Source organism: Anser cygnoides, chromosome 14 (assembly GCF_040182565.1).
Source record: "Anser cygnoides isolate HZ-2024a breed goose chromosome 14, Taihu_goose_T2T_genome, whole genome shotgun sequence".
Taxonomy (NCBI): Eukaryota; Metazoa; Chordata; class Aves; order Anseriformes; family Anatidae; genus Anser; species Anser cygnoides.
In genome coordinates, this window is record NC_089886.1 from 7,945,246 (window position 1) to 7,971,035 (window position 25,790).

Here is a 25,790-nt window from a genome sequence, read left to right on the forward strand (position 1 = left end):
GAAGGAGGCTTGCTTGGCTTTCTGCAGCGTACCATGTAAGCCCACCATCAGAAGTAATTGCCATATCATCATTGCACTTCGTAAGACGCATTGCACAGGAGGCTGTCATTTTGACTTTAGGCAAATCATAGCAATTCCCATGGGCAGGAACTGAAAATGTGTGTGCAGATTCAGATCAGAAAACAGGATCCTTTACTTTTTCTGTACACATGCCTTACAAATGCTGCATGGAAAGTGTCAAACCACAAGTGGTGGAGCTAATCATGTTTAGATCCTGCAAGCATTCACACTGGAAACCAGTCTTGGTGGCCAGTTAGCCCATCCTGAGCAAGTTCTCAGGCCTCCAGTTGAATTAGCAGATGATAGCCATAAAGTAAATAAGGGAAGCAAATGCATAATGAAGTTGTGGACCTGTTATCATAGGATGTTCTGCACACCAAATGAATTATAAAAAGGATTACACTCTCGCTCTTCTTCTCACGCACCTTCCTCAAGAACCTGTTTCAGCCTGCTTCTGTCAGAGGCTGGATGGACCTCACAGCTAACGGCCAACATTACTAAGCATCATCCCTCTCTGTCTAGGTCTCTTTTGGAACGTCATTGGGATTTCTTCCACCTAGCAAAGGTGTTTTCTGAAAGTTGGATTGTTCTGTTAGGTACCACCATGAGCAATCAGGTCCTGCTCATCATCCATTCCCGCTTGGCATCTTTGGGGATCCCTACAAAACTCATAGTTTCTCCCATGCTCTCTACTTCGTCTATAAGGATAATAATATATTATTAGTGTGTGACCATTATCTATGTGCTCGTTCTGGGCTCAGGAGTGAGTTGGCGTAGTGGTGTTAGACTGGAGGCAGTTGGTGACCCATCTTGTCCCTTTTGCATGCTCATGCCCCATGAAGAGAGGAAGTGGAAATGCATCAGCTACTTGTGCTAGCAGCACAGGCAGAAGCTTGCAGGTGGTTCCTCTTTCTCTTTTCCATCTTAGAAAAGTTGAGAGCCCAGGGACTTCACCGTCTTATTTCCAGATTCTGATGATGCCTCTGAAATTGGCAGTCCCCAGTTCTTGTTCCCAGCTGAATTGGGATTAGTGTGACCAGCTTAAAAAAAAAAAATGAAAAGGTTACGGATAACAAAAATGAAAGCACCATATTAAAGGTGGAGCATTACTGGTTTGAAAGCCAAAGTGTCAGCCGCCATTTCTTCCAGCAGCAGATGTGGCTGCTATAAATACATACCTCAATACATACACATGGGTTTGCTGGCAGATAAAATAATGTTGTTTCACTTCAGCTGTATGAGGACATGGTGACCTTGGATAGAAGAAGTCAATCTCATAAGCGTGTATTTCACACAGTGTTGTATGGCTTTGGGTTCATGCAGGAAATGAGGAAGCAGAAATGTGATTACAACCCAATAACAGCCATAAAGTAGGTGTCTCCAAGAAAGCCTGAAAAACACATTCAGAAATGCAGCTCAGTTCTCCAGAGAGGGGAAACAAATTTCCCAGGGTGTGGGCAGTAGCTGCAGAAGGAGAGGAATTTTCTCCCAGGGTTAGATTAACACGAATGGGTGTCAGGCTCCTGGGACCCAGCAGCTATTTCACCAGCTGAAACTCTCCATCTCAGCTGCAATTCTCTTTCTGTTGTGTTGAATTGACATCGGTTCATGAGTTCTCTCGTCTTTCACAATACAAAAAGGAAAACACATTCTCTCCCTCTTTCTCTGGTTTCATGTCATTAAGGACGGTTGTGGGACAACTGGCTGAGGACATGTTATGAAGTGACACTTGGGAATCAAGCAAGAAAGTAAACAAAACAAAACAAAAAAACTTAGGCCATCAAGGATCATAAAAGAGGTTGTAAAGCAGAGGGGAAATGGCCTCCTGGTGGGTTTGAAAACAGCTGAGAGGGCTGGATAATGAAGGGATGTGCTGCTGTAAGGAGATGTTCTTTGCCAGTGAACTCAGTGAAAATCTGCTTATATTTGATATAATAAGTGCAGAAAGCAAGTCAGAAGGGGTTTATGCTGCTAGTGCTGAACTGTGTGGCAGTGATAAAAATATGTCGTGTCCTGTCCACTTCCTTAAGTATTAAACATTTTAAAAGACAGAAAAAGAAGTGTTTTTTTTTTTTTTATAAAGGATTTGGTGTCTTAACTTTAATGAAGGAATAATAAATATAAATGGATATTAGTAGCAGGTTATTAGAGCTGTTCATTTTGATCGAAAATATGCAGTATCTTCTCAAGCGATGCCAGAGGTTAAAGATTGTTATTGCTTCCTAAGGTTTCTGAAATTAAATTCTCTCTCTTATGGCCTACAAGGTATGGTTGATTGAAAATGTGTGCATGTGAAATGGTTTGTAATAAATTCATATTGCAATTAGAAGTCTCTTTAGAAAACAGGCTATCATACACAAGTCAGCTGAGGAGCTGTCTCTAAAAGATCATAGAATCATAGAATCGTTAAGGTTGGAAAAGATCTCCAAGATCATCTGGTCCAACCATCAGCCTACCACCAATGTCAGCCACTAAACCACGTCCCTAAGTGCCAGGTCCCACCTTTCCTTGAACAATCCCACGGACAGTGACTCCACCATCTCCCTGGGCAACCCATTCCCATGCCTGACTGCTCTCTCTGAGAAGAAATGTCTCCTCATTTCCCACCTGAACCTCCCCTGGTGCAACTTGAGGCTACTCCCTCTAGCCCTATCACTAGTTACCTGTGAGAAGAGGCCGACCCCCAGCTCTCCACACCTTCCTTTCAGGCAGTTTTAGAGAGCAATGAGGACCTCCCTGAGCCTCCTCTTCCCCAGACTAAACAACCCCAGTTCCCTCAGCTGCTCCTCACAGGACTTGTGTTCCAGGCCCTTCACCAGTTTTTCATTAGCCTCCTTTTTTAAGACACCTGACAGATGGGAGGTGTGTGTGGTGCCACATCTCTCGATATTCCCCAGATAAACCACTGACACCACACAGCACACTGTGGTTTTAATTTATTAAGAGTAATTAATTTATTATTTTATTTATTTATTATGTGCGATGGGGAAAGCCACTGCTACAGCAAAGGATGGGACAAGACATGATACTGAAAGGACGGAATTCTTGAACGTGTTATTGCCTTTTTATTCAGGTAACTAAGACTCCGTAGGGCCAGCTGATGACACCACCGTGTGGATGGAATGTTTTTCCCCAGCAAGCTTCCACACAGGGAGCTGACAAACACATGAAGCGTCTGGAACCAGCACTTCTACACACAGCAGGGCGCGTTTCCCCCTACCCCCCGATCTCCTTGCATTTCCTTTTTTCACAGGAACAGCCCCAAGGCCCGGCTCTGCCGGGACGGGGCCGCCCCTCGCCACACCCGAGGCCTCTCCTCCCCCCTTCCCTCAGCGCCCGCCACAACGGCCCAAAGCCCGCGGTGACGTGACGCCCCGGAGGCGTGGCTTAGCCCCCAGCGTGCACATGCGCAGAACGCCACGGCAGGGGAAGGCATTGTCTTATAAACCTGAGGCGTTTGGTTCTGGAAGCTGAAGTGCTTCCAGAGTGATCACCCGGAATTTTATCCGGTTTATATATATCTAATTAATTACAAATGACATTTCAGACAGATAGTCTCAGGGAACAAAAATTAAGTCCTTCGTAATCACTGTTCGTTTCGGTCTAAACCCTCCACACGACTCAGTATGAGGTGATCAATTCTTGTTCTTGCAGGGCAAAAAAGCCCGTTCTGAGAGGGCTGTGCCAGGTTCCAGCAACGTTTTTCTGCTCCTCACCAAATCTAAACCTTTAGGTTGTAAAGCAGGCATTGGCTTTTTTCACTATCATTTTTCAAGTACAGAAACTGTGGTAATGTGGTGTTATCTATGTGCGTTTGGTGTTAGTATTAACAAGCTATATCCTGCAGGCAATATTTTGCCTTTATTCAAAAAAAAAAAAAGTTCCCATGTAAGTCATGAGGTAACGATGCACCTACACACCGAGTAGAAGTCTTGATTTTATGGGTTCTTAGTTCAGCAATGGGGTATCATTTAATCTACATCCATTGGGATTGTTCTGAACAGTGAGAGAGGACCAAGCAATGACTTTGTCAGAAAATTTTGCAGAGCTCTGAAATTCATGGCATTCAAGCAACACCACACCAGGAGTCTAAATCTATGAGTATAGAGGTTAGTTACAGATATAAAGAATAAATCAAGCAATAAAAAATGCCTATAAAAAAGGATGTTGCCTCTGAAATGAAGACACTCCAGAGTTCATCATAAACCTCTGACATGTATTCAGTCACTGCCTGCTGTCACAGTCTGAAATTCATTTCAAGGTGCCTGCATATTTTATGCTGTAACCTCTAATAGATATGTACACATTTTCAATGATGTTGCATCATACTTTGTGAACTGATGTGCCATGAAAGGGGAAGCTGTGTCAATGCAATGGGAGTTCTGCAGGCAAAGGTGCACAGATACGCATTAAAAATGTTTCCCTGACTGGTGCAGTATGTCAATATGTCTGTGCGATACCAGAGAGAGTGTTGCTTTCTTAATCATCCCTTTGAGGAAGCTTTCCTCTGGCTGGGTGCTAGTTCTCTGTTTCTGAGGGAAGCAAAACACATACTATTGCTGTGGTGTCTGGCTTTCCTAGTCTAGCCTATGGTAGGTAATGGCTCTGGCTAACCTGCCAGTGTGACTGAAGGATTCCACAACAAATAAAATGCTCTTTTGTTTTAGCATTCCGTTATATACATATATAAACAAAAGTTTGTTTTTGTTTGCATTGTGTTTTTAATTAGAATGATGAATAGCAAAATTAGCCTTCAAGAGCTAGGCTGAAATTTTGACTGAGCCACCATACGCTTGTACATAATGGTTCTCTCACTCCCCAAATGGAGATTATGGCTCTTTTGAAAGAATAACTACAAGAGTTTTGTAGGACCAATTCTTAAAAATGCTGTCCCTTAATTTTTAGAAGCTGTCAGGAGTTTGAAGTGTGGTATTGATTTATGGAGATAACCTGGCCACTTCTGAAGAATTTCCTTCTTTTCAGAGAACAGTATTCTAGGAGGCTGCTCGTGTATGTGTTACCCATCAGAACCCATCAGCCACTCTCACTATGGTTTGCTGCAGTCAGAAAAATGCAAAGTTCTTCCTAAGAGTGTCATTTTCTATAGTTTAAAAAGTGCACCTTCTCAAAGTACAAGAGAAATTAAGAGTGAAGAAGAGCAGGCAATAGTTATTCATTATTAGTCAACATTTCCAAAAGTAGCTTAAGGCATTTGAGCATCTAATTTGAGAGATTCATTTTTTATAGTACTTATTTATCAACATATGATAGTATATACTGGGTAAATATCAGAGGGTCACAAGCTGGTTGTTTTTAAAAAAAAGAATGTTGGCCAATTCTGGCACTTCCTACTTGGTTAAAAAATAAACAAAAAAGAGGAACCAAACTTGGAAAAAATAGCTGATGCTTTAAGTGTTTGTGGTCACTATATAGGAATGTGCAGACCTTGCAAATCTGTCTCAAGTACTTGAAAAATGATGGGATCTACTTTCAGTGAAAGGCTAGATGCATCAGGAAGAGACCAGGATAATCGGTCACTGTATGAGAGTGGTACAGTGTCTCCCTGTGACATGCCACTAAGCTTCTAATAAGAGATCATGTAATCTTAAAAACATGTCAGAATTACCATTGTTGATGTGTTTGTTTGTTGTTTTTTGTTTTACAGAACTGTGTGTATGTGTAAAAGTCCTGAAAATGAGTAGCAAGGGAGAAGTGATGCCTTATACTACTTTTATTGGTTTGTCTGGTTTATTTTGGCATTAAAGTTACCACAGTAGCAATTTCTGAAAAGTTTAAAATACATGAATTGCAGACTTTGGGTAGTGTACGAGGTATATAGACAGTATAGATTCAGCATTCCTTTCCAGCTGAATAATTGCTTTATCCTGGATGGTAGAGTGACTCCAGTGGTGAACCATATTTCCAGTGTCAAACCGTAATACACTCATGCAGATGGTGAGGCTGTGTTGCTTTTCAGACGTATAACTTTGAGTGATCTGTGGGCAATGCCAGGTTTGACCATGTGGAAATTCCCTTCCTCTGTGATGTAGCAGGCCCAGATCGCCAGGGAGCAGATGAAGCTGTGGAGTGCAGAGCCCCAGCAGCATGTGGACAGGCAGCCAGTGAGCACACCGTGCCGTGCTATTAAGCAAGTCACTCAGAAATATACTGGCAGCTTTGCCATTAGTACGGATATACTTTTCCTGCTGTGCACTGTGCTAATATAAATATTCCCAAGCTGCTTTTATATATACTCAGGCCACCAGCATGTCTGCACTTTTTCTTCTCTGAAACTACCTTTTTTATATTCAAATGGGAGAGTTTAGAGCTATTTGAATTCTGTTTCTGTATTCACAGCACAAAGCAGAGTGAGAGCTAGATGTCACAGTGGCAGGACAAGCTGCATTTCTGTCCCTGAGTGCACCCACCAGGCCTTTACCCTTTTGGAGCAGGGTGCCAGAATCCTGCCATTTCCCAACCAAACCCTGTGACAGCACTGAGTGCACGATGCGGAAATAACCACACTGGCTTTGGCACTGGAAGAGGGACAGCACAGGTACCTGGCAGCACTGTGTGGGATAATTTAGCCTCCCACATCGAGTGTTGTTCCACGTACAAACATTCTCCATCCATCAGGCCTGCCTGCCCCGTGGTTTAACTGAGCTCAAGGGCTGGAGTTCCTGCTCCTTGACAGCAAGTGTTCCCAGCACAGAAGTCCCAGGCACAACTAGTAGCTTTGTCATCTCCAGCAGCAGAAAGGACTGGAGAATTTGCCTCGGAAGAGGTCTCATTTGCCAAGCCAAGTGCCTACAGTGTAACCTAGTCCACTGTCTTTGTGGAAAGCAAATATAACAATCCTTTTCACAGTGCCCAGCAGTGTTTATCTTCCAGGTTGACTGGCCTGCAGTGACATTAGTGTCCCCAGAGCTTCTGAACTTAATCATTTCCAGTTGCTGCTTGCCTGCTTGAAGCAGTCCTGGTCCACCCTCCAGTGTGTTCTTCCTGCCAGTCACTATGGGAACAGCAATCAAAGCTCGTATTTATGGCTCTGTAGATGTCCAAGGTCACAGAGCGCAGGTCTAGTGGGAACAATTAAAACAGGCCTGTCCAGTTATATCTCTTGAAGCTCGCCCCACATTATACCTCTAACTAGAGCAGTAAAGTTAAAGCAGCATGACTGTCAGGATGTGACTGCTTTAAAAAAGATATCCTTTAGAGGAGATAAAGATCCTCCATATACTGTCATCTGTGGAAGTATACTAGAGTGTAGTCAGCATCAGTAATGCTGGACAAAACCTGCACCCAAGGTTTCTCTCTGCATCCCTGATGGAGAGCTGCACCCTGCCAGCCCCCGCTGCGCCGTGCAGCCCTGGGCAGGCAGCAGCACATTCTGACATCCCTGCAGAGGTGCTCAGCGCTCTGCAGGCTGCAGGAGGGCAGGTCACTTGCTCTATAGTAGTACAGAAGGAAAAAGAGAGGTCTGTGGGAATCGTTGGGGTGAGTCATGAATGTTGAGTACATCCCTTATATGTGTTGGAGAGGGGGACAGGAGGTAACCAGTTCTAAGCACTGCCTTCCCCCTGGGGAAGATATTCCACTGAAAAGCATGCAGATGAAGGAATCTGGGAGCTGTGAGACTTCCTCCACAGGGAATCGGCTATGGGGATTTCTGCCAGAGCTGACACTGAAACTGAAGAGAGGAAACACTTCACTTGTGTCTACGTATAAGCTTTGGGAAACTCTCCAAATACATGCAGTTGGCATCAATCCACCGCAATTCCCTAACCAGCGATGGGCCCCGGTCAGCACTCCACCTCTGACTGCCGGCACTGTGCCATATGAATAACTGCAGATGTCACAAATTCCTCATCGAAACACAGGAAAGAAAATTCAATTATCACCTTCCCCGCTATTTTCTGACCGGCTCCTTCCTTGACTCAGCAAGTTAGTATCTGTATTTCTCTGATACAGATATATAGATTTCTCTGAGCTTTATACAGTAGGCTTGATATTCAGTGTCCAAATAACTAATTTTTTCAGGTGACTCCTTTCAGTACTTTACCCCAGCAGTCACCCTGGGCAACGGTAGCAAGTGGTACTGGTTTGGACTGGAAGGTCCAGTGTTGAATGTGTCTCTTCAGCATGGTGCGTGGAGGTGACACAGAAGTCCTCATTTCCTTGGGGCTACAACACGAGGACTGCACTCACTATTCTGGAGCAGGAATCAACTGCTCCTGGCTGCTGGGACATGGGGATGTTGCAGGGAATGATAGATTTCAGTGTTTCTGGTGCAAGGGGTGTGATGTGCCAACCGTTGCGTATAGCACGTCTGTGTCGATGGGAAGCAGGAAACATTTGGAAACTTGTCATAGTGACAGATGGTGATACACCTTTTGCTTGAAAGAATAGAAATGCACCAACATTTTAAAGAGAAGGGAGGAGGATACCTTGGCTTCTGCCTTCAGTGATGGCTTGGCGTTGCCTGTGTTTGGCAACTGATGTGAATGGAGACTGTGGTAGGAATTTCAGCAGGAAAGCTTCAGCAGGACGGTGGCCACCCACAGAAGATTGTCCAGATTCCACATGCGCTTGAGGAACCCAAACAGATTTTAAGTTCTTGCCTGGTTTATTTTCCCTCCTGCTGCCTACCAAGGAGACAATCAATACATAGTGTTAATGTGACTGCTGAGAGGTACCACGAGAGTGCAGGCAATTTAGAAAAACCAAAGAATTCTGGAGAAAAAAAAAAAAAGAAAAAAAAAACTACCTTACAGTTTTGATTGCTGTTTTTGAAGCAGTATAATAACCACGATTATTTTTTTCTCTTGAACTTTTTTTTTTTTTTTTTTTTTTTGCCAGGCAAAGGAAGAATTAAAGGTCTGGAATCCAATTTGCTTTCCAGTGTTATGTTTCCAAGGTAACTCCACTGACTTCTTTTGAAGGCAGTACTTAGGAAGTCAGTGGGGTTACCTCTGTCTACCTGGGAGCATTCCCACTACGTGAAACCATCTGGTGAAGTTCCGTGTGGAGGCAGTGGTTTAGGGCCATGCTCTGCAGTGGAGGTGGCAGTCTTCTATGAGAAAGTTTTTTAATGAGTTGGCTTGGGTACTAGGAGAAATCAGCAGTGAAGAGTTGCCTGTATCACTTTGCTGTGTTGAGGAGAAGGGTATATTACTGCTCCTGGGCTGTGCTGAGCCATGCCCACTGCTGCTACACTGCAATAAACCCAGGGAGCACTGAACATGCCCACCTGTGGTCACAAAGGCAGTTCATCATGGGGCTGGAAATTGAATTTCAGTGCTTCAACCGCAAAGCCAGTCCTCCTCCCTGCCTGCCTCTCTTTTTAAAAACAAAAAATAGAGTAGAAGGAAATGAAATTCCCAGCTAAAAACCTGTTCTAGGAAGTGATTATGCCACTGAGGGGTACTGAGGCTTTTCTGACATTGGTTCATTTTTTTTAATCCATTTCGTTTCACCTCTGCTTGACCTGCTCCCTTAGCAGCTGTAATTGTCTCTTTGTTATCTGAAAAGAAAAAAAAAAAAAGTCATACAAGGAAGGTTATTACAGCCAAAATGCAGACTTGCCCAAGGAAGGAGTGAAGGAACATCATGGAGGTCAAGAAATGTTGAACATTTTCTCATTTGGCTGTGTTGACCCAAGGAGCTGGAGAACGGATTTCTATACCTTAAAACAAGGACTAGCAATCTACAGCATGGGTGCTGGCGTAAACAGCCAAGAGCAGGGATCACAGCTTCTTGAGACAAGCACCTGTGAAGTAGTGTTGCTTTGTAGTTTCCAGTTCCCCCAGTTCCACATGGAGCAGGACAGGAGTGTTGTTTCCCTACATCCCTGCCACTGTGGTGATCTCCCATGGTGAAATGCCACCACCGGGTTCAGCCTGTCTCTTAGTTAAAAATACCATCCAGCGTACCTCTCTTGAAAGACTGCCAAACCGTACCTTAAAACATATGTTTTACTTGGGAGTGATTATTTGCGAAAGATAAACAGAAAACAGTTTCATTTATAGCTAAAGATAAATTGATGCTTTGAATTTGCAAAACATCCTATTCCTAGAATTAAAGTAGTCCCTTTGGAGACATCTCTGTACTTTCTTTTACAGAAAGTTGGCTTTTTTTTATTGCTTGATCTCTTTCTCTCTGTGCTTCATTCCTCCCTCCACACACCCACACAATCCCTTTATTTTCTTCTCTGCACCATTTCCCAACCTATTTTTCCTTTGCATATTTGAAAGCAAGAAATTAGCTGGAAATCTCAAATGGCTTTAAGATTTTCATTCTAGGCTATCAAAGAGCTTGGAAAATAACTTATTTGAATATTCCCTGTCTCTCCCGTTGCCTTGCAAAACTCCTCAGTGCCCAAACGGCAACAGTGCCCAATGCGTGGCTTGGAAATGGTCACACACAGGAGTGTTTCTTCTCTCTCACTCTCTGTCCTCAGCAGCCTTGCCCATTCCTTGGCTTTTTCTTGACGTTCCCCCAGAGAAGTTGTATTTATTTTTCATGTATTCATGTTCTCTGTTGGACAGTCTTCACAGGAAAATTTCCAGTATTATCAAAATAGGTTATGAAGCAGTGCTATAATGTAAAGAGGGATGTAGAGGAATCTTATGTCGGTGGTCGTGTATGAAAAATTAACGATCTTTCTCAAAGACAGGTCAGCTAGGTTTGATATAGGAATGAGCAACTAATATCCAGGCAGTTATATGCCAGAAATCATGCTAGGGATACTGGTTAAATCCTTATCAAGTAGTGGTATCCTGACTCAGATAGATAGCATATTTTGTGATTCCACTTTGCTAACCCAACTTCAGCAAATAGCAATAAGTATGGGAGAGTTAGGTGAAATTTAGTGGTCAACAGTGGTATTGGCCCAGTAAAAGGTATTGCTTTTCCATGTAGCCAAGTCTTCTGTAGATGGCCATAGTCGCCTGTACTAGGACGGGTGTGGATGCTTGTGATTAAATGCTGCTGCTTTGGGTCTGCCAGGCAGCAGGGCAGGGGCAGGGAATTTCAGCTGCAAACATGAGGAGTGCCTCTGATCACAGAGGAAGTCTGTCAACAAACCATCTGCTGGGGCTGGTGGAGGTTGAAACACCTCCTTAGTTCTGAGCAGGAGCCCAGTACACAAGACAACTGGATGGAGCCCTATTCTTGTATAGCAATGGGTTGTATTTGAGGAGTTTGGGTCATTCCCGTCTCCTTATGCATGCAGATATAAAATTGTATTGCTGGTGTAAATAGTGACTGTGAAAGAGGCCACAACTTTGGCATATGCATCCCTTTAGATTTACAAATTATGCGTATTTACCATTTTGTGAAGTACACTGGGGACAGCAAATGGTACTTTTTCTGCATAAAAATGAAAAGTAACTGAAAATCTGTTACATGCTCTATATAGCTGTGATCAGAGGGGAAAAAATGACTACAGATTTGTGGTTGACATGCTTCAGAAAAGGTTCAGCAGAGTGTGAAAATTGACATTTAGCAAATAGCAATTCAGCCTTCATTTTTTTGTGAAGTTGCTTGAAATAAACTGCAGGTTTAAAATAAAATGTTTGGTCAGTTGTTATATTGGATGTTGCTTGTCTCATTACTGCAGTTAATTAAAAGAGGGGACAAAAAGTCAAAACCAGAGTCAATAAGATTGTTAATAAAGATTTAATTTGGTGGAATCATTATAAATTGACTGTACAATGAATGAATATGCCACAGGAGTATCAGTGTCTGAAGGTCTATAAATGGGTTTTCAGAAATAGCCACCAGGTTGTAGCCAATTTGTCATGCTAAATAAGCTCTTCAAATCCACTTACGGCAGTCTGTACGTGTTTCCAAAGGATATCACCACCAAGTATATGATGCATGCAGACACACCTCTTTTCCAGCAGGTTTTATATTCTACCATTTCAAATCCTTTCTAGTTGTGGTATCTCTGTATTTCTTATTGTAAGTAATTTACTATTAAGTCCAATCTTTTTAGAAGGAATAGAATAAATCATCAAGGAAGCGAAAAAATAAATCAGCACTGCAGAAAGCACTGTAGGCTGTACCTGTGCACTGTCCACGTAAGACTTTAATCTACCTGACCCGTTTCCTTCATGTCTGACCAAATGGCATGTAAAAATCCCATGATAGATAGACTTCAAAAAGAATTTTAAAATGGAAATCTGGATCAACCTTTCTTCTCTTCATAAAACAGTCCCAGTGTAGAAGACTGCATGCAAACTACTGGTGATAATGACTGCAATATTTGCATAGCACTGCACCCCTGCCAGTAACCCTATCATTTGAGTACTTGGGTTATCACGAGAAAGTGATTTTTCTCTGTCAGTGACAGCATGCTTAGTAGGGTTATTTAACACCCTGAAAAAAAAAGAAAAAAAAAAAGAAAAAAAAAAAGAAGATAAAAAATCTGCATCATACAGTCTTCTTCTGAAGTAGGACAGAAAAGCAAGCCTTGGAAGGAGCAGAGAGTTGGCCCAAATTGATTCAGTGGTCAATGGCTGCCTGTACTGCACATTAAAGTCACCCCAAAGTATATAGCTAGGTTAATAAATACTTAATGGGTCAATCTAGCAAGTTTTATCTGACTCAAGTACCATCTTTCCATTGGATTTTCTAATTATATGCCAATTCAGGTAGCAGTTGTCCTCCTGCAGCCATCCAGAAGCCAACATAAACTTCATTACGTGCTCCAAGAGCTAATACACCACTTGTGCCCGTTCACATAGACCAGATCCAATTTACTATAATCTTGAAGAGTGATGGGGGTGTCTTGGAGCCAGCATACCTTCATGCACCCTGCTCTCTGACTGCCCAAGTCATGCTGCGTTTTGCCAGCCTTTCATACTTGACATCCTTAGAGCTCTTTGAAATAACCTAGCCTGAAAAATATGCCTTGTGTGGCTTATTATTTAAATCAATGTCCTTCTGTCCTTTGGAAATGGAAAAAGACCATTTAAGCCTCAGCTGTTACCTCCAGGCTACAACACAGCTATCCCTCTCCCCACTCAAGTGTCTCAGGGTTAGTAGGAAACTTAGTGGCTCCCCAAATCATCTTTGCGATGTGCTCATCTTCTGCATGTTCCTGATGGCAGCAGTTTGATGATATTAGGTACTAAGCGGTGCCAGTGGCACAGCTGAAGAGCTGCCGTGCTCTGTTTCTATTTCTTTATCTTCTCCCTGGCTGGGTGACAGTACATCAAGATAATACCCAATCTTAGCAGCCTCTTCTGTAATTCTGGCTGAAAAGGTTTCTTCCAATTTATGTCGTTTAATTAGAAGCTTTCAACCTGTAATTAGAAACTTACACCAGCCCAACCTTTGTTTCTGAAAAATGCATTTGTGGTTTAGGCAATTATGGTAACATAAAAAGTAATTAATTTTGTCCATGTGTGAAATGAGTGTGCTCATTAATGCACCCGACAGGAGGAGGATTTTATTTTGTTTCAATTTGTTTTATTTTATTGCAATAAGTTACATAACAAGGTATAGCAGACACGCAGAAGAAGGTGGTTTATGGAGTAGCTGGGGCACATCTGACTCCTGAGGCTGTCCCTTGGCCATGCTGAGAGCACAAAGAAGCTGTGGGCAGCAGGCATGGCCTTTCTACAGCTTGGCACTGCCCAGTTAACGCTCACCTCCACAAAGGAATTTCCAGCCTGAGGCCATTACTTGACCAGTTTTGACCCAGGCCATGTAACCTTGTGCCAGGAGACATTTGGTGGTGAGATTTTTGTAATAAAAGCAACAACAGGCTCTTAAGTTCCAGCCAAGGGCATCATTAAGAGTGCAATGGTTTAGTTCCCAGCTCGTACTCAACTACTCAGTGATAATGTCATTTACTGTCCCACTTCTGACTGTGCCAGAAGAGGGGACATCTGTCCCTTGCTTTTCCTCCAGCCAGAGCAGACTTTTTGCTTCTGTATTTCATAGCGTCTCCTGTGGCAGGATCACATCGATATACAGGGCTATATTCTACAGGCTGGATCTTCTCAGTCCCACCTACAACCACGGTTTTATCAGTCACCCCCATGCTCCCAGCTGATAACACCTCTGCCAAGGAGTGAAAATTGTCACCGTGCCTCCAGCGTTGGCACCCACCGGGCTGTACCTGCTCAGGATGCGGCCCCTGGCCCTTCTGCTGCTGCTTCTGGCCGCAGCCAGCCCTGGCTGCGTGGAGGTTTCCCACCACTTGGCCCCATAATGGCTCTGGGTGTTCGAGCTTATCAATTAAGGCTGAAAGATTGAGCACGGCAGGATGGAGGTAATCCTGCAGACAGCTCTGCTCAGGTCTGTCAGGCACAGTAGGGATTCGGAGCAAGACCAATCTGCTCACAACCCACCGGGTGAGGGGAGTGTCGTTGCAGTCGTCTCTACACTTAGAATAGGAACGATTCATTTTGCATCCCTCATCCCCTTTCCTGCCCACTTAAATACATCATCGTCTTCTACCACATCTGTATTTACTGCACATCATTTTGTACTGTCTCCCAATTTCTATGATAATTTCCTTCCTTGATTTATAAGCAACAGAATTTTTTAATTATCCAGATGATTTTAATTTTCTGTCATTCCTCTACTTCGTTAAACATTAATCTCGTACTTTTTTCTTTGACACTTTCTAACCTTCACCACTTCCCCATTGCTAGTTCATAATGAAACTAGATCTCAATAGTATTACACGATTTTTTTCTCCCTAGACTAATTTGATATCTTCTGCTTGATCTCTCTTTTTGTCCACTAAATATTATATTTGGCTTCTTGTATACCATTTCAGAGATTACTTTAAAAAGAAACACCAACGTTTAGGACAACTTTGCATAATTACATCTCCTTCATCTCCTTCAGCAATTCCAATGCCGTAGCACAGTAGGCAGTCGCAAAGATTTTACAATTGTATTTTGATTCATCCATGTTTTTCTGTTTTTACTGCTTTTTAGTACTCTGAATAAGCTGCAGCTATATTATGTGTATGCAAAGTGTCCTGGAAGACTACAACAGGGGACTTGCAGTGTTCTTGGAGGAATGGCATGCTCAAATTTTTCCTTTTGCTGAGGGATGATATTTTTTCAGAGGGAAATGAAAGCTGCTTCTCTCCCACTTAGCGCTGCCAGCAGCGCGCTCCTGTGAGCTGTACCGCACCTCCAGACTTCTTTGGTTTCTCATTTTTCTAGACCCACTCAAATCTTTCAATATTAGCTGAGCGTCTTCGTAATGGTTTCAAGCTGCTCATGTTACTCAATTACTCTTCCTCCCAGAATCGTAAACTCTGAAGGAGTTTAAGGTATTTCCGTTATATTGTCAGAAGGGTATTATTTCAGCATGGACTCTGTTTAGGAAAAGTTCGCTAAACACAATATTTGCAGCTCAAATTTTAAGCACAAGGGCAATTCACATTATTTTCTCAATTTCTTTTCCTTTCTCTTCACTCGTCACTGTACAAAAATCTCCCTACTGTCTGTGTTGTCCAAATACAGAGAAGCAAGTTGTTGCACCCCTTGCCATTTGAACCAGAGTTATCTCTGGCTCAATTAGAAAAGTGTAATTTCCAATAAAGCATCATTAGACCTCTGCTCCTGTCAGGTCTCTGACAGGTTTAATTGGATTTTCCTTAGGAATTAACCATGGTTTGTGCATGATAGCTGAAAGAATTCTCATTCATTGTCCTCTAGATCATGTTAGGAATTAGATGGGCTAAAAATCAGGCCATAAAAATCTATTTTAGAATATGGCTGCTCTGGAATTGTCACTTAACAGATTTGCAGCATGATCACTGGAAACTGTATTGTGATGCCTGCTGTCAAACTAAGAAGTATTTACAGCTAGAGCCGGGATTTACAATTGAGTGCCGTGATAATAATATATCCTTGTTTACTTCCATAATTAATGTTCCTAAAGAAAATACCCTGGAAACCTTTCATAAGCAAGATTTATTTCTGTTGATTGAGACTATAATCAGATGTCCCCATTCAAACAGTAATTGGTGTGCTTCATTAAAGTGTAATTGAAAACAAGATTTATGTCAATGCTAGGGAATAAATAACAGGGATACATATTTTATTATTAGTGATGATACTTCTGTAAGCTTTCAGAGTACTTGCTGCTTTTGTACTGTGCCATATGCGACAACATATTTTGTCAAAATTTTGGTATGTTGGTTAGGAATGAGAGAGGGAGAGAGAGAGATTGTGTATTTTCTTCTTTTTATTTTAACAATTCATTCTGATGTACCAAGGCCAGCTCCTTTTTTTTTTTTTCTTTTTCTCTTTTCCTATTTTATCTTAAGCTTGGTGTCATTACCATATTTTAGCTCATTTTGTTCTCATGAAGTAGCAGTCTCTTCCAGGAGAAAGGAAGTCTGGGCAAGAAGTGAATTGCTCACAGCAGAGCCTTTTGCTCCATGTAAGATTAGAAGATCTTGCTTGAACTTCAGGTTAGGTTTTGACCAGGTGAGACCCAGATCCAGCCACTTATTTCTTCTGTCAAACATTTTCTGTTCCACTACGAAGCAGAGTTAAGGCAATGAAAAAAAAATAATAAGTTTAAAAGCATTCTGGAAATTGAAATTTAGCATGGTTTCTTTTCAATTCAGTAAAAGCTAATTACCTTCCAATTAATGGAGAAAAAAGTATCGTGTTTTCTTCTATAAATAGATATGTGTAAGATAACATAAATAATGGAGTGAGAAGTATAAGTCACTGGGAATAGGTGATCCCATTGATTTCATCGAAACAAGGGAGTTAAAACTGAAAACAAATTTCAGCCTGAGATACTGGTTCATTACCAGCAAATTGATGGAGCTCTACATTTACTTGCTAGCATAATTTACCAATTGTATGAGATGTAAGCAGACACAGTGGTAACATTGGCTAATTTTATGCTCAATGTGAAATCTTATAGCTGGTCAGATGGATACCATAAGAAATAATTAGAGTCATTAGAAATAATGGGCTACAGCTGCAGTAATACATGCTCTATTCTCAGTCCAGAGGTTTCTAAGCAAAATTAAATTAGCTCATGTTACCACACTGCTGCATCATATGCTCCTCACCTCCTGAGAGCAAACTTCTCTTTCCATTTCCACACTGCAAGCAAGTTTGTGGCTAATGCAAAAAAATCCCCTGCTGGGGACAAGAACTTCTGAAGCTTGAGGCCATTCCTTGTATTTTACCAGTGAATTACAAGCCCTGTTTGTATCAATGCTGGACCCAAATGAGTATTTTCCCACTGAACTATTTACATTAAACTTTTATTTTTTTTTAAGGAAATGATATCCATTTTATTGGAAGCACATGAGCAGCCCCTAGCTGCTAGTGTTACTGCCCTCACATCCGAAATATCCTCTCTTCTCCCCATATTCAAAAGGTCATTCATAATCGTAAGGCAAGCGATGGATTATTCTGGAGGGGAGTGAGGAAAGGAGAGGGACAAGAAGGAAATATAATCCATGCTGCTGGAGTAATTAATATGGCTGTTTATGATGAAGGAAATGAAACCTAGAAATCTGGGCAAGTAATGATCTTTCCAGGAGAATGAATTTAACTGGAACCGCAATACAAACTCATATGCTGACCTCCTTTAAATTATGCTGAAGTTTTCAAAACAAAGTGGGGATGGCACCAAAAATTTTGCTCTCCTGCTGACTCTCAGGACCACAGAACTTCCAGCGATAGCCGGAGAGGGGTTCATTACCAGATGCACACAAGCCATCAACCTCTTTAAAATCAGAGCTGCTCTGGTGATAGGTTTGAGTAAGAGGGCTTAAGAGGCACATTTAGCACTGTCCATTAGGCATGGTGAGCTGGAGGAAGGCTTCCCCTGCATACATCATCCTGCACATTGCTATGCAGGCCAAGTGTGCTCAGTGGGAGGAACGGTATTTTTGATGAAGGCAAGAGCTTAATACTGCAGCTTTGGAAAGATCAGTTATCCATCTGCCAGCCATCTATCTTTGGCTATGGTACTTACCTGGCCTCAGTTATTACAGTATGTAACCGCTTCACAACCACTAATATATTTTTCTTCTCATTCTCCCCGTGGAGTTGGGAAGTGCTATTACCTCTGTTGCAGAACTAAAAAGTGAGATTAAGGGTCAGATTTGTTATGGCATTTAGATGCTCAATGGGATTTTCAAAAGTACCTGATGCCTGGTGTAATAAGATTGTGGATTGTGGGCTTTTTGATAGCTTTGAAAATCCTATTACTTGTGTCTTTTACTTTCCTTTTTTACTTTTACTTTCCTTTTAAAATTTTTGGCTTGCGTGAAACCCAGGGACCCATAAGAAAGGTTCCCCTGATGCAGGTCATCACCCAGACAGGAGACCCTTCATCCACCTACCAGGAGGTTGGTAGCTGGGACGGGAACAGCTTTATGGCAGTGGGCGGAAGCAGTTTATCTCGGTTCTGAATTTGTCATGTTTGGAAATCAGCGTAACTCTGTGGATAGCGGTGAACTTACCCTCTTTGCACAGCTCAGGCAGAGAGGTCAGAGGCTGGTCTTCAAGACACTGGAGCAAAAAATAAGCACCACCCATGGTCAATAAAAAGGGCTTATGTGCCAATTGCTGGGATGGAAAATTCAAGAGCAGGAGCAAATAATGAAACAATCTATATTCATGCAGCCACCTTTCCAGCCTACTGCTGTAAGTACAGGCTAACACCCAGCCGGATGTGAATCCTACTGAAAACTCCAGAGTATCATACTGAAAAACAAATGTTGATTTTGAACAAATTATCTGTTCATTGCTAAATCATTTTCTTTCATTATTAATCTCCAAATTGGTTCTGCTCTGGAAGACAGAATTAGGTTTAAAAGCAGAGTGTCTCTTAAACACTTGCTTTAAATGAAAGTATTCGGTAAACATTACTCAAACCCCCTAGAGCATAAACTCCTCAAATGCTTTCTCTGGCTTTGCATAGATTTTTCAGCTCCTGGTTTAAAGACAGCTGTCTCAGGGATTCATTCAGGAAATCAGAAAATAATCAAATTAAATCCCTTGCAATCATATGCCCCTCTAATGACAAAGAAAACTTTATTAAGACCTTTCTGTCCTTGCTTACAGTAGCATAAATTGGGACAAAAGTCCTTTGCAAGCAGATAGAGTTACACCGCTGTCAGACAGGTGTGAGAGAGAAGAGTCAGGCTTCAAACCCACAGCATAAGTACAAAACCACTCAGGCTGCAAGCACAAGGTTCTCAGCACTGGAAGAGCTGCACTTTGCTGTTCAAGTACTGGCATTCATTTCCATAGTTTTAAGTTTCTTTAAAAAAAAAAAAAAAAAAAAAAGCTCTGGGCTTCAAAATGATATTTTTAGTATTAAAGGGATGGATTTTGGTTAATTCAGCATGTCAGCAAAATTGCAGCTGTCTGAATTAGTGATTTAGGATGACAAGAGTGGGGGGCTCAGCTAACTTTAAAAACACACGTGGGGCTGCAGGGAGTCAGTGGGTTACGGACCACCAGCAGAGCCCTGGTGTTGAATGCTTGTCCCACGTCACACCAGGGACTATCAGGAGATGCTCGAGAGGAATATATGTGTCTCCAGGGTTCAAGAAGCTCTGTAGGGACTAGGATGTGTCTAAAGTTGCATGGGTTTTCATTACTGTTTTTAAGGTGCAGTTATCCTGCCTGTAGGATTCTGTTGGGTGGAGGAGGGAGAACAACTCACTCTCTTTGTTAGACATGAAAAGAGATTAAAACTTTGGGGCAATGTTATCTAATAGACTCCCAGGCGCTTGTTAGCTTGTTCAAAGCACAGATTTAACTCATTTTGGTGTTACAAGGACTTGTGTGCATAAGGGAAGGTATGGAAGGAGAAGGTCCCCTCTCAATCCCCCCATCATGGGAAATTATTCTCCTATTTCCCAGCCCCTCACACGCTCCAGCAGAGCACTGGTGGGGGAGTCAGAGGCTGCTCCCGCAAAGGGCCGGACTCGAGTGCTGCTGCTGCAGATGAGTGCATTTGCACTGTGGTGTCTGAGTGCTGCTTTGCACTTACAAGATTTATTTCTCAGTGGGCAGAGGAGCTACAAGATTAACAGATGAACAAATATGTTGAGACAGCCAAGACATCAAAGAAATTGAAGAGCCACTAGGATGCTGGAGAGCTGAAGAGTTGTCTGGCCATGGTTCCTGGGAATTATTTTATCCTCGGATTAGCTGAGCTGTCTTGGGGTTTGGACACATCCTCTGGTGAATTTGGCTACAGTGACTTAAGACATCACTGGCCCCAGCCACCTGCTTCTCCGGAGGAGGATCCTGCCTCTGGTGCAGAGACAGCAGGAGGGAATGTGCAAGCAGAGGGTCCTTAGTTTTCAGGGTAGACACGAGTTTGTGGGCTGTACCACCAAGGATAAGAGCATGCTGTATCCTGGGGTAGAAATCTCTAGTGAAAATGTGGAGCGGACAGCGTGTTCGGCCACCGTAATGAAAGCCACCAGAGTGGATGTTCCAGAGCCCTAAGGCTGTATGCTGTGACTATTTTTTACCATAAAGAAATTCTAACAGATACTGGAAAGGCAGCTATTGCAATTGGAAGGTCAGAGGGAATCACAGCCCAGGTAGCATTACTTCACGTCAGTCATTCTTTGCAGGCTTGCACGCTTTTTTTCCTCTATGCAATCTGCAATTCAATCAGGAAAAAAATAAAAAATTAAATAAAGAAAAGAAAAAGAAAAGAGTACCAGCAGTTTTAACCTTAGGTTCCTCATACAGGAAACAGCCAAGGGGTGATAGCAGCAGAGGGATCAGAAGAAGGTTTATGTAGGATGTAACTTCCCTGTGGAGAGCAAACAAAAAGCATCTCAGAATAGTTGTGCAGAGGCTGCTAACCATGAGACAGTGCTTGCTCCTTGGGCTGTATATCCCTCACTTCTCTGAAATTTAGGTTTAGTTGAGTCAGCCAGGAAATTACGGATGAGTTTGGGGTCTTAAGGGAAGGTGTTTGAAACCCAGCAATATGAAGACACCAACAAGAGGGAAAGTCATAACTTGGAAAGTGCCACACAGAGGAAACCGTGCCTCTGTTTTATTGAACTGTTGGCTGCAATAAATACAGCCAAATTCCCTGTCTCCCATAATGTTGTCTCAGTACCAGCGGGAGTCCATTTAAGAATACACTTACTGGCACAAATGATTATATATGAAGAGCAGAGAAACAGCTGACGTGCTGCTGCAGTAATGCAAGCAAATCCTAAAAGATGCCCAAGAAAGCTGGGTGTTGGATTCTACCCTTGAGTTTTGCTTTTGTCATCGCGATCGCTGCTGCCTGACCAGAGCACTCCGAGCAGAGGCTTTTCTGTTCAAGTCTTCCTGCTCACTTCAGCTGGTGAGACCATAGCCTGGATTTTCTGATGGACAGTAAATAAATTGTGATAAAATCAACTAGGAGGACATTCCTGAAGAGAGTGAAATGGTTTTTTTATTATTATTTTCAACACAGAAAGTAATAAGAGACTGTTTTATAAAGACGAGAAGAGACAAGTATAATACAAGACCTATGAAGGAATAATTAGCAAGAAAGACTGAACCTTGCACTTCTAGATCTTAAAGCATTAACCTCAATTGCCTGAACTAAAAGGTTTGGCGGTGTTTAGCCAGTGCTGCAATAGGGTTGTCGGATCTCTCTGGCATATCCACAGTTAGGAGGGGTCAAAGCACTGCAGAGTGTGCTGGCTGTGAGCACTGTGATGTGAGTGTAGGACTGAGGACAAAGAATTTGGGGGCGTCTGCATCTTTTTTCTTTTTCTTTTTTTTTTTATCAGTTTTTTTATGTCATTAAACTTCCTATACTTCACATTATAGGGAGTCATGAGAATGAATTTGTTCCTGTTTAAGCAGTGGTTTCAGGAGGAAAAGTGCTTGCACTCTCTGTGTAGCTACGCTGCTTTGCTAATATCTCCCATTAGTATTCATTAGTTACAAATCTGAGCTTGTGTACGAGGGAGTTGATCACAGGGGAAGCTTTATTGCACCTTGCATCTCATTCCAGAATTTATGGCATAGCAAAGTTGATGTGAATTGTTAGCAGATTGAATTTGTGATGTATTTTACCATGATTTCTTCAATATGATTGCTTTCCACTGACTAAACCAGGCATGGATCTGAACTTCAGTAGGTCCTAAGCTGCCTTGCAATGGGCAGCCAGGCTGTTCAAGCCTGAGGTTAAGCACGCACATCGAACCCAGCAGGCTCTGTAACTCCCTTTTCTGTTGCAGACTGGAATCACCTACACGCGCGTTGGTGATGGAGGCTCCGAAAGGCATTGAGATCAACGCTGAGGCCGGCAGCTTGAAAGCCACATGCAGGACAGAGCTCAGGCTGGAATCCAAAGATGGAGAGGTAAGCGAAGAGTGTCAAGCCTTATGGCAAAAGCAAAGCAAGCCACAGATCTGCAGATTTATAACCTCCAGATTCACTTAGCAGCTCCATTTTAAACAGTCGTTTAAAAGCACTGGTGAAGCAGCCTTCATAGCTTAGGTTGTGCTAGGAGTGATTGAACATATCATATGCAAACAAGGCTCGCTCTGTGGAGAAGGCTGATTCATTATTTTTAAAGTGCTTGGATAATAGCATCTGTTGTTCAAGCAAATTTATGCAGCTGTAAAGTACACAGTGCTCCTAAATTCTTTGTTTCCTTGTCACTTTAAAACAAGATTTACTTGGCCAACATAATTAAATCTTATATCATACATTTTTCTATAAGAAGAGCTTAATTCACCTGTATTGATCTGAAAAGCTTTTGTAGCTGATGTTTTCATTTTGGAAAGAAAGGGAATATTAGGAGACAGAGGTTGTTACACTGGGGAAGCTTCTAAAGGGAAAGAGAGAATAACTAAAACTGATAACAGAACAAAAGTAAAATAGGTCTTGAGTTAAGCCTCTTCTGGTGTCTCACGAATATGTGCACACCAGTTCTCATTCCTTCATCCCACCACATAAAAAAAAAAAAAAAAAAAAAAAAAAAAAGAAAGATGGGGATGTTGGGGGAACCCAAGGAGAGCCTCAGCAGGAGGCTTCCCATAAAACACAAACCTGTCACCAGCAGAGCTCCAATATAGCCTGATGTTTTCCTATCTTAGGTGTGATTCACAGCTTGGGATTCTTACTGCGATTCCTGCCGTTTCTAAATGTTGGCATTTTAATATATTCCAAAGCCTGACCAGGGTTTTAAAACAAAACAACAAAACACAAAGCAAAACAAACAAAAAACCCTACCTAATATACCACAATTGAAATCCAAGGCATTTCATGACTGCAAGCAGTTCCCTTTATGTTTTTAACACTAATTTGCCTTTAAAATGCATATATTGACCTGTCTCTTTCAGGCGATTAGATGGTTGGATACTAAAACAGAAGTGGCAATTTTTCCTGTAATTGCAAGATAAGAGCAAATACTGTCAATCGCCCTGTAATATTCTGGACTGCAGGTTATCTGACGCTGCCCTTCTCAGTAATATTACAACACTTCTCTGCAGCTGCCACGTGTCTGAGAGCTGCCACATGTTCACTTTTATGTGCTGCTTTGTAAAGAGAAATTCGGGTCTGTTATGGCATTTAAATATTTTTTTAATATACATAAGTGTATATATATGTTTACATAAAATATACGTAAAAGTCAGAGCCGTGAGCCTGTAAGGAAATGGGATCACAGTGCCAGAAGTCCCAGCAGAGGAGAGGGGTTGTTGTGTGGAGGTGAACCGTACATTCTTCCCCAGGCAATGAGGCGTGTTGCTGGGTGCTGCAAGGGTTAACCCAGGCACAGACATGCTCCTGAAAGCCATGAAAACACAGTGGGTAGATTAACAGAAAAAAAATGGAGGTCTTAGGAGGCTCACAGTAAAGGCAGGTAATACACTCACCCAGATTTATATCAGACTTTCCCCAGCTTCACACATTTGCCTGCCAAGTTTCTGTAGCAGCTCAGTTGTCCAAAGGATGCTTCCTTAAACACAAGTTCTAAATTAACAGCAGGTAACAGAGATTTCACTAATTCTCTCTCTTTTTTCTCTCTCCCCCTCTCCGACTTCAGATAACATTGAATTCTGCAAAAATCAAACTACCTAACTTGCCTCAAGGATCTTCCTCTTCTGCAGGGTCCAGGCAAAAAATCTACGAGCTCTGTGTGTGTCCCAATGGGAGGTTATTTCTGTCTCAGGCAGGCGCTAGCTCGACCTGCCAGATAAATACAAGCGTCTGCCTTTGAGAGACAATTTGCAGTGGGGCATTGCAGGCAGCACAAAAGCTAATTCTGGTCTCGCAGATTGCAGCTGCCAACTATTTTTACTAGAACACAGAAAGCCTATCAAAGACTTTTTTTGTGTGCGCGCGCGTGTGTGTGAATATATATATATATAAAATATATATATAAAATTATATATATCCTCTGTGTAAAATGATGTTTCAGTACAAGGAATCCCAGGGTGACCCTGTTACATTTCTGTAGCATTTCTCTTTCCCCCACCAAAATTTACTGGTACAATCTACTGAATTGGACTTGATGCTCCCCTGGACCCTTCTGTAATAATATAGTCTAATGATCACCCCTTGTTTTTGATCATCTTCTAAGAGCAATGGGATTGCTGGCTGGTCAAGACCCTGGAACCAATGTAGACCCACCAACATACAAAGGGGAGAGCAGCATCTCTGATTATTTTTGCACCATTAAATCAGTGGCATGAGAAAAACAAAATGGCCGGATGTGCTGTGCTGGTTGCCTAGAGCGATCCAAGATACCTGCGGTTAAATTATACACTTAAATTTTCACCTGAAGCATGACTCCCTGTTGGGAGCGATGGATCGTACTTGGCCAGTAGGAAAATCCTGGTCTTCTTGCTGGAGTGAGCGTTTGCTGAAGGGGTTCGATTCTTGCCTGTGCTTGCAATGGATGCCTTGTGCTATTCAGGTGTGTCTCTGTGCTAACAGAACTAGCATTGTATTTAGTCCTTGAAAGGAAAAAAATAAATAAATAAATAAAGTGAAGGTTGGACTAAAATAGAAAAGCCTTGAACCTCCTCAGTTAACAGGTGTCCTGGATCACCCTACGTGCTCTCTATTACCACATTCAAATTTGAAAAGACCAAATGTACCACGCGAAGGTGAGATTTAAGATTTGGACATTACCTACCAATACGTACAGAAACAGAGGAAATTACCTGTTCTCTCCATAGAAACATAGAAATTCCTGCAAATTGGATGTATAATATGAATGTTATGCCAGAATTTTTGTCATCTTTCCATTCAGGATATGCAGTCCAAGATCACATAAATTTTGCAGAGATTGCAAATATCAGAGATGCTGACAATGTAACAGATTATTTTTTCCAAGAATCTATAAAGATTATGACAAATTCAGATTACTGGAAAGCAAAGGCTTTGGATGGTGGTTCATCTGGAATTTGAGTCCAAAAAGCTCTGTGGTTGAATCTCTTCATGGGTTCGTTTTTCCTTACTGAAGTCCAGGAGTCACTTACGGGCAGGATAAAACATGCATTTGATCTGGTAACATAATTTCCCATGTTGAAGTTTTGAAAAATACTGAGAAGAGCACAGATTTTTGAATTTTGACCCATAACTGCATCCACGTGCATGCAAAAATCCTTGAAAAACAAATGAACTAATTATCACAAAAGTGTTCAAGTCACAGTAAATCTCACAAGGACTGCGAGGTTTCTAAGTCACTGAGATGCTACTGAAAATATTACCTTGTAT

General features: G+C 42.1%; 1 protein-coding gene across 22 annotated transcripts in view; it reads left to right on the top strand.

Moving 5' to 3' along the window:
* Positions 1 to 24,455, top strand: part of SGCD (sarcoglycan delta) — a 517,792-nt gene extending 493,337 nt beyond the window's left edge. For all 22 annotated transcript variants that reach the window (XM_013176020.3, XM_013176026.3, XM_066977269.1 and 19 more), the window contains 2 exons: positions 22,298 to 22,421; positions 24,112 to 24,455. In XM_013176020.3, coding sequence (XP_013031474.2) covers positions 22,298 to 22,421; positions 24,112 to 24,285 — 298 coding nt within the window. In that variant the 3' untranslated portion in view covers positions 24,286 to 24,455. The remainder of the gene's footprint in view (positions 1 to 22,297; positions 22,422 to 24,111) is intronic.
* Positions 24,456 to 25,790: the final 1,335 nt, after the last annotated feature.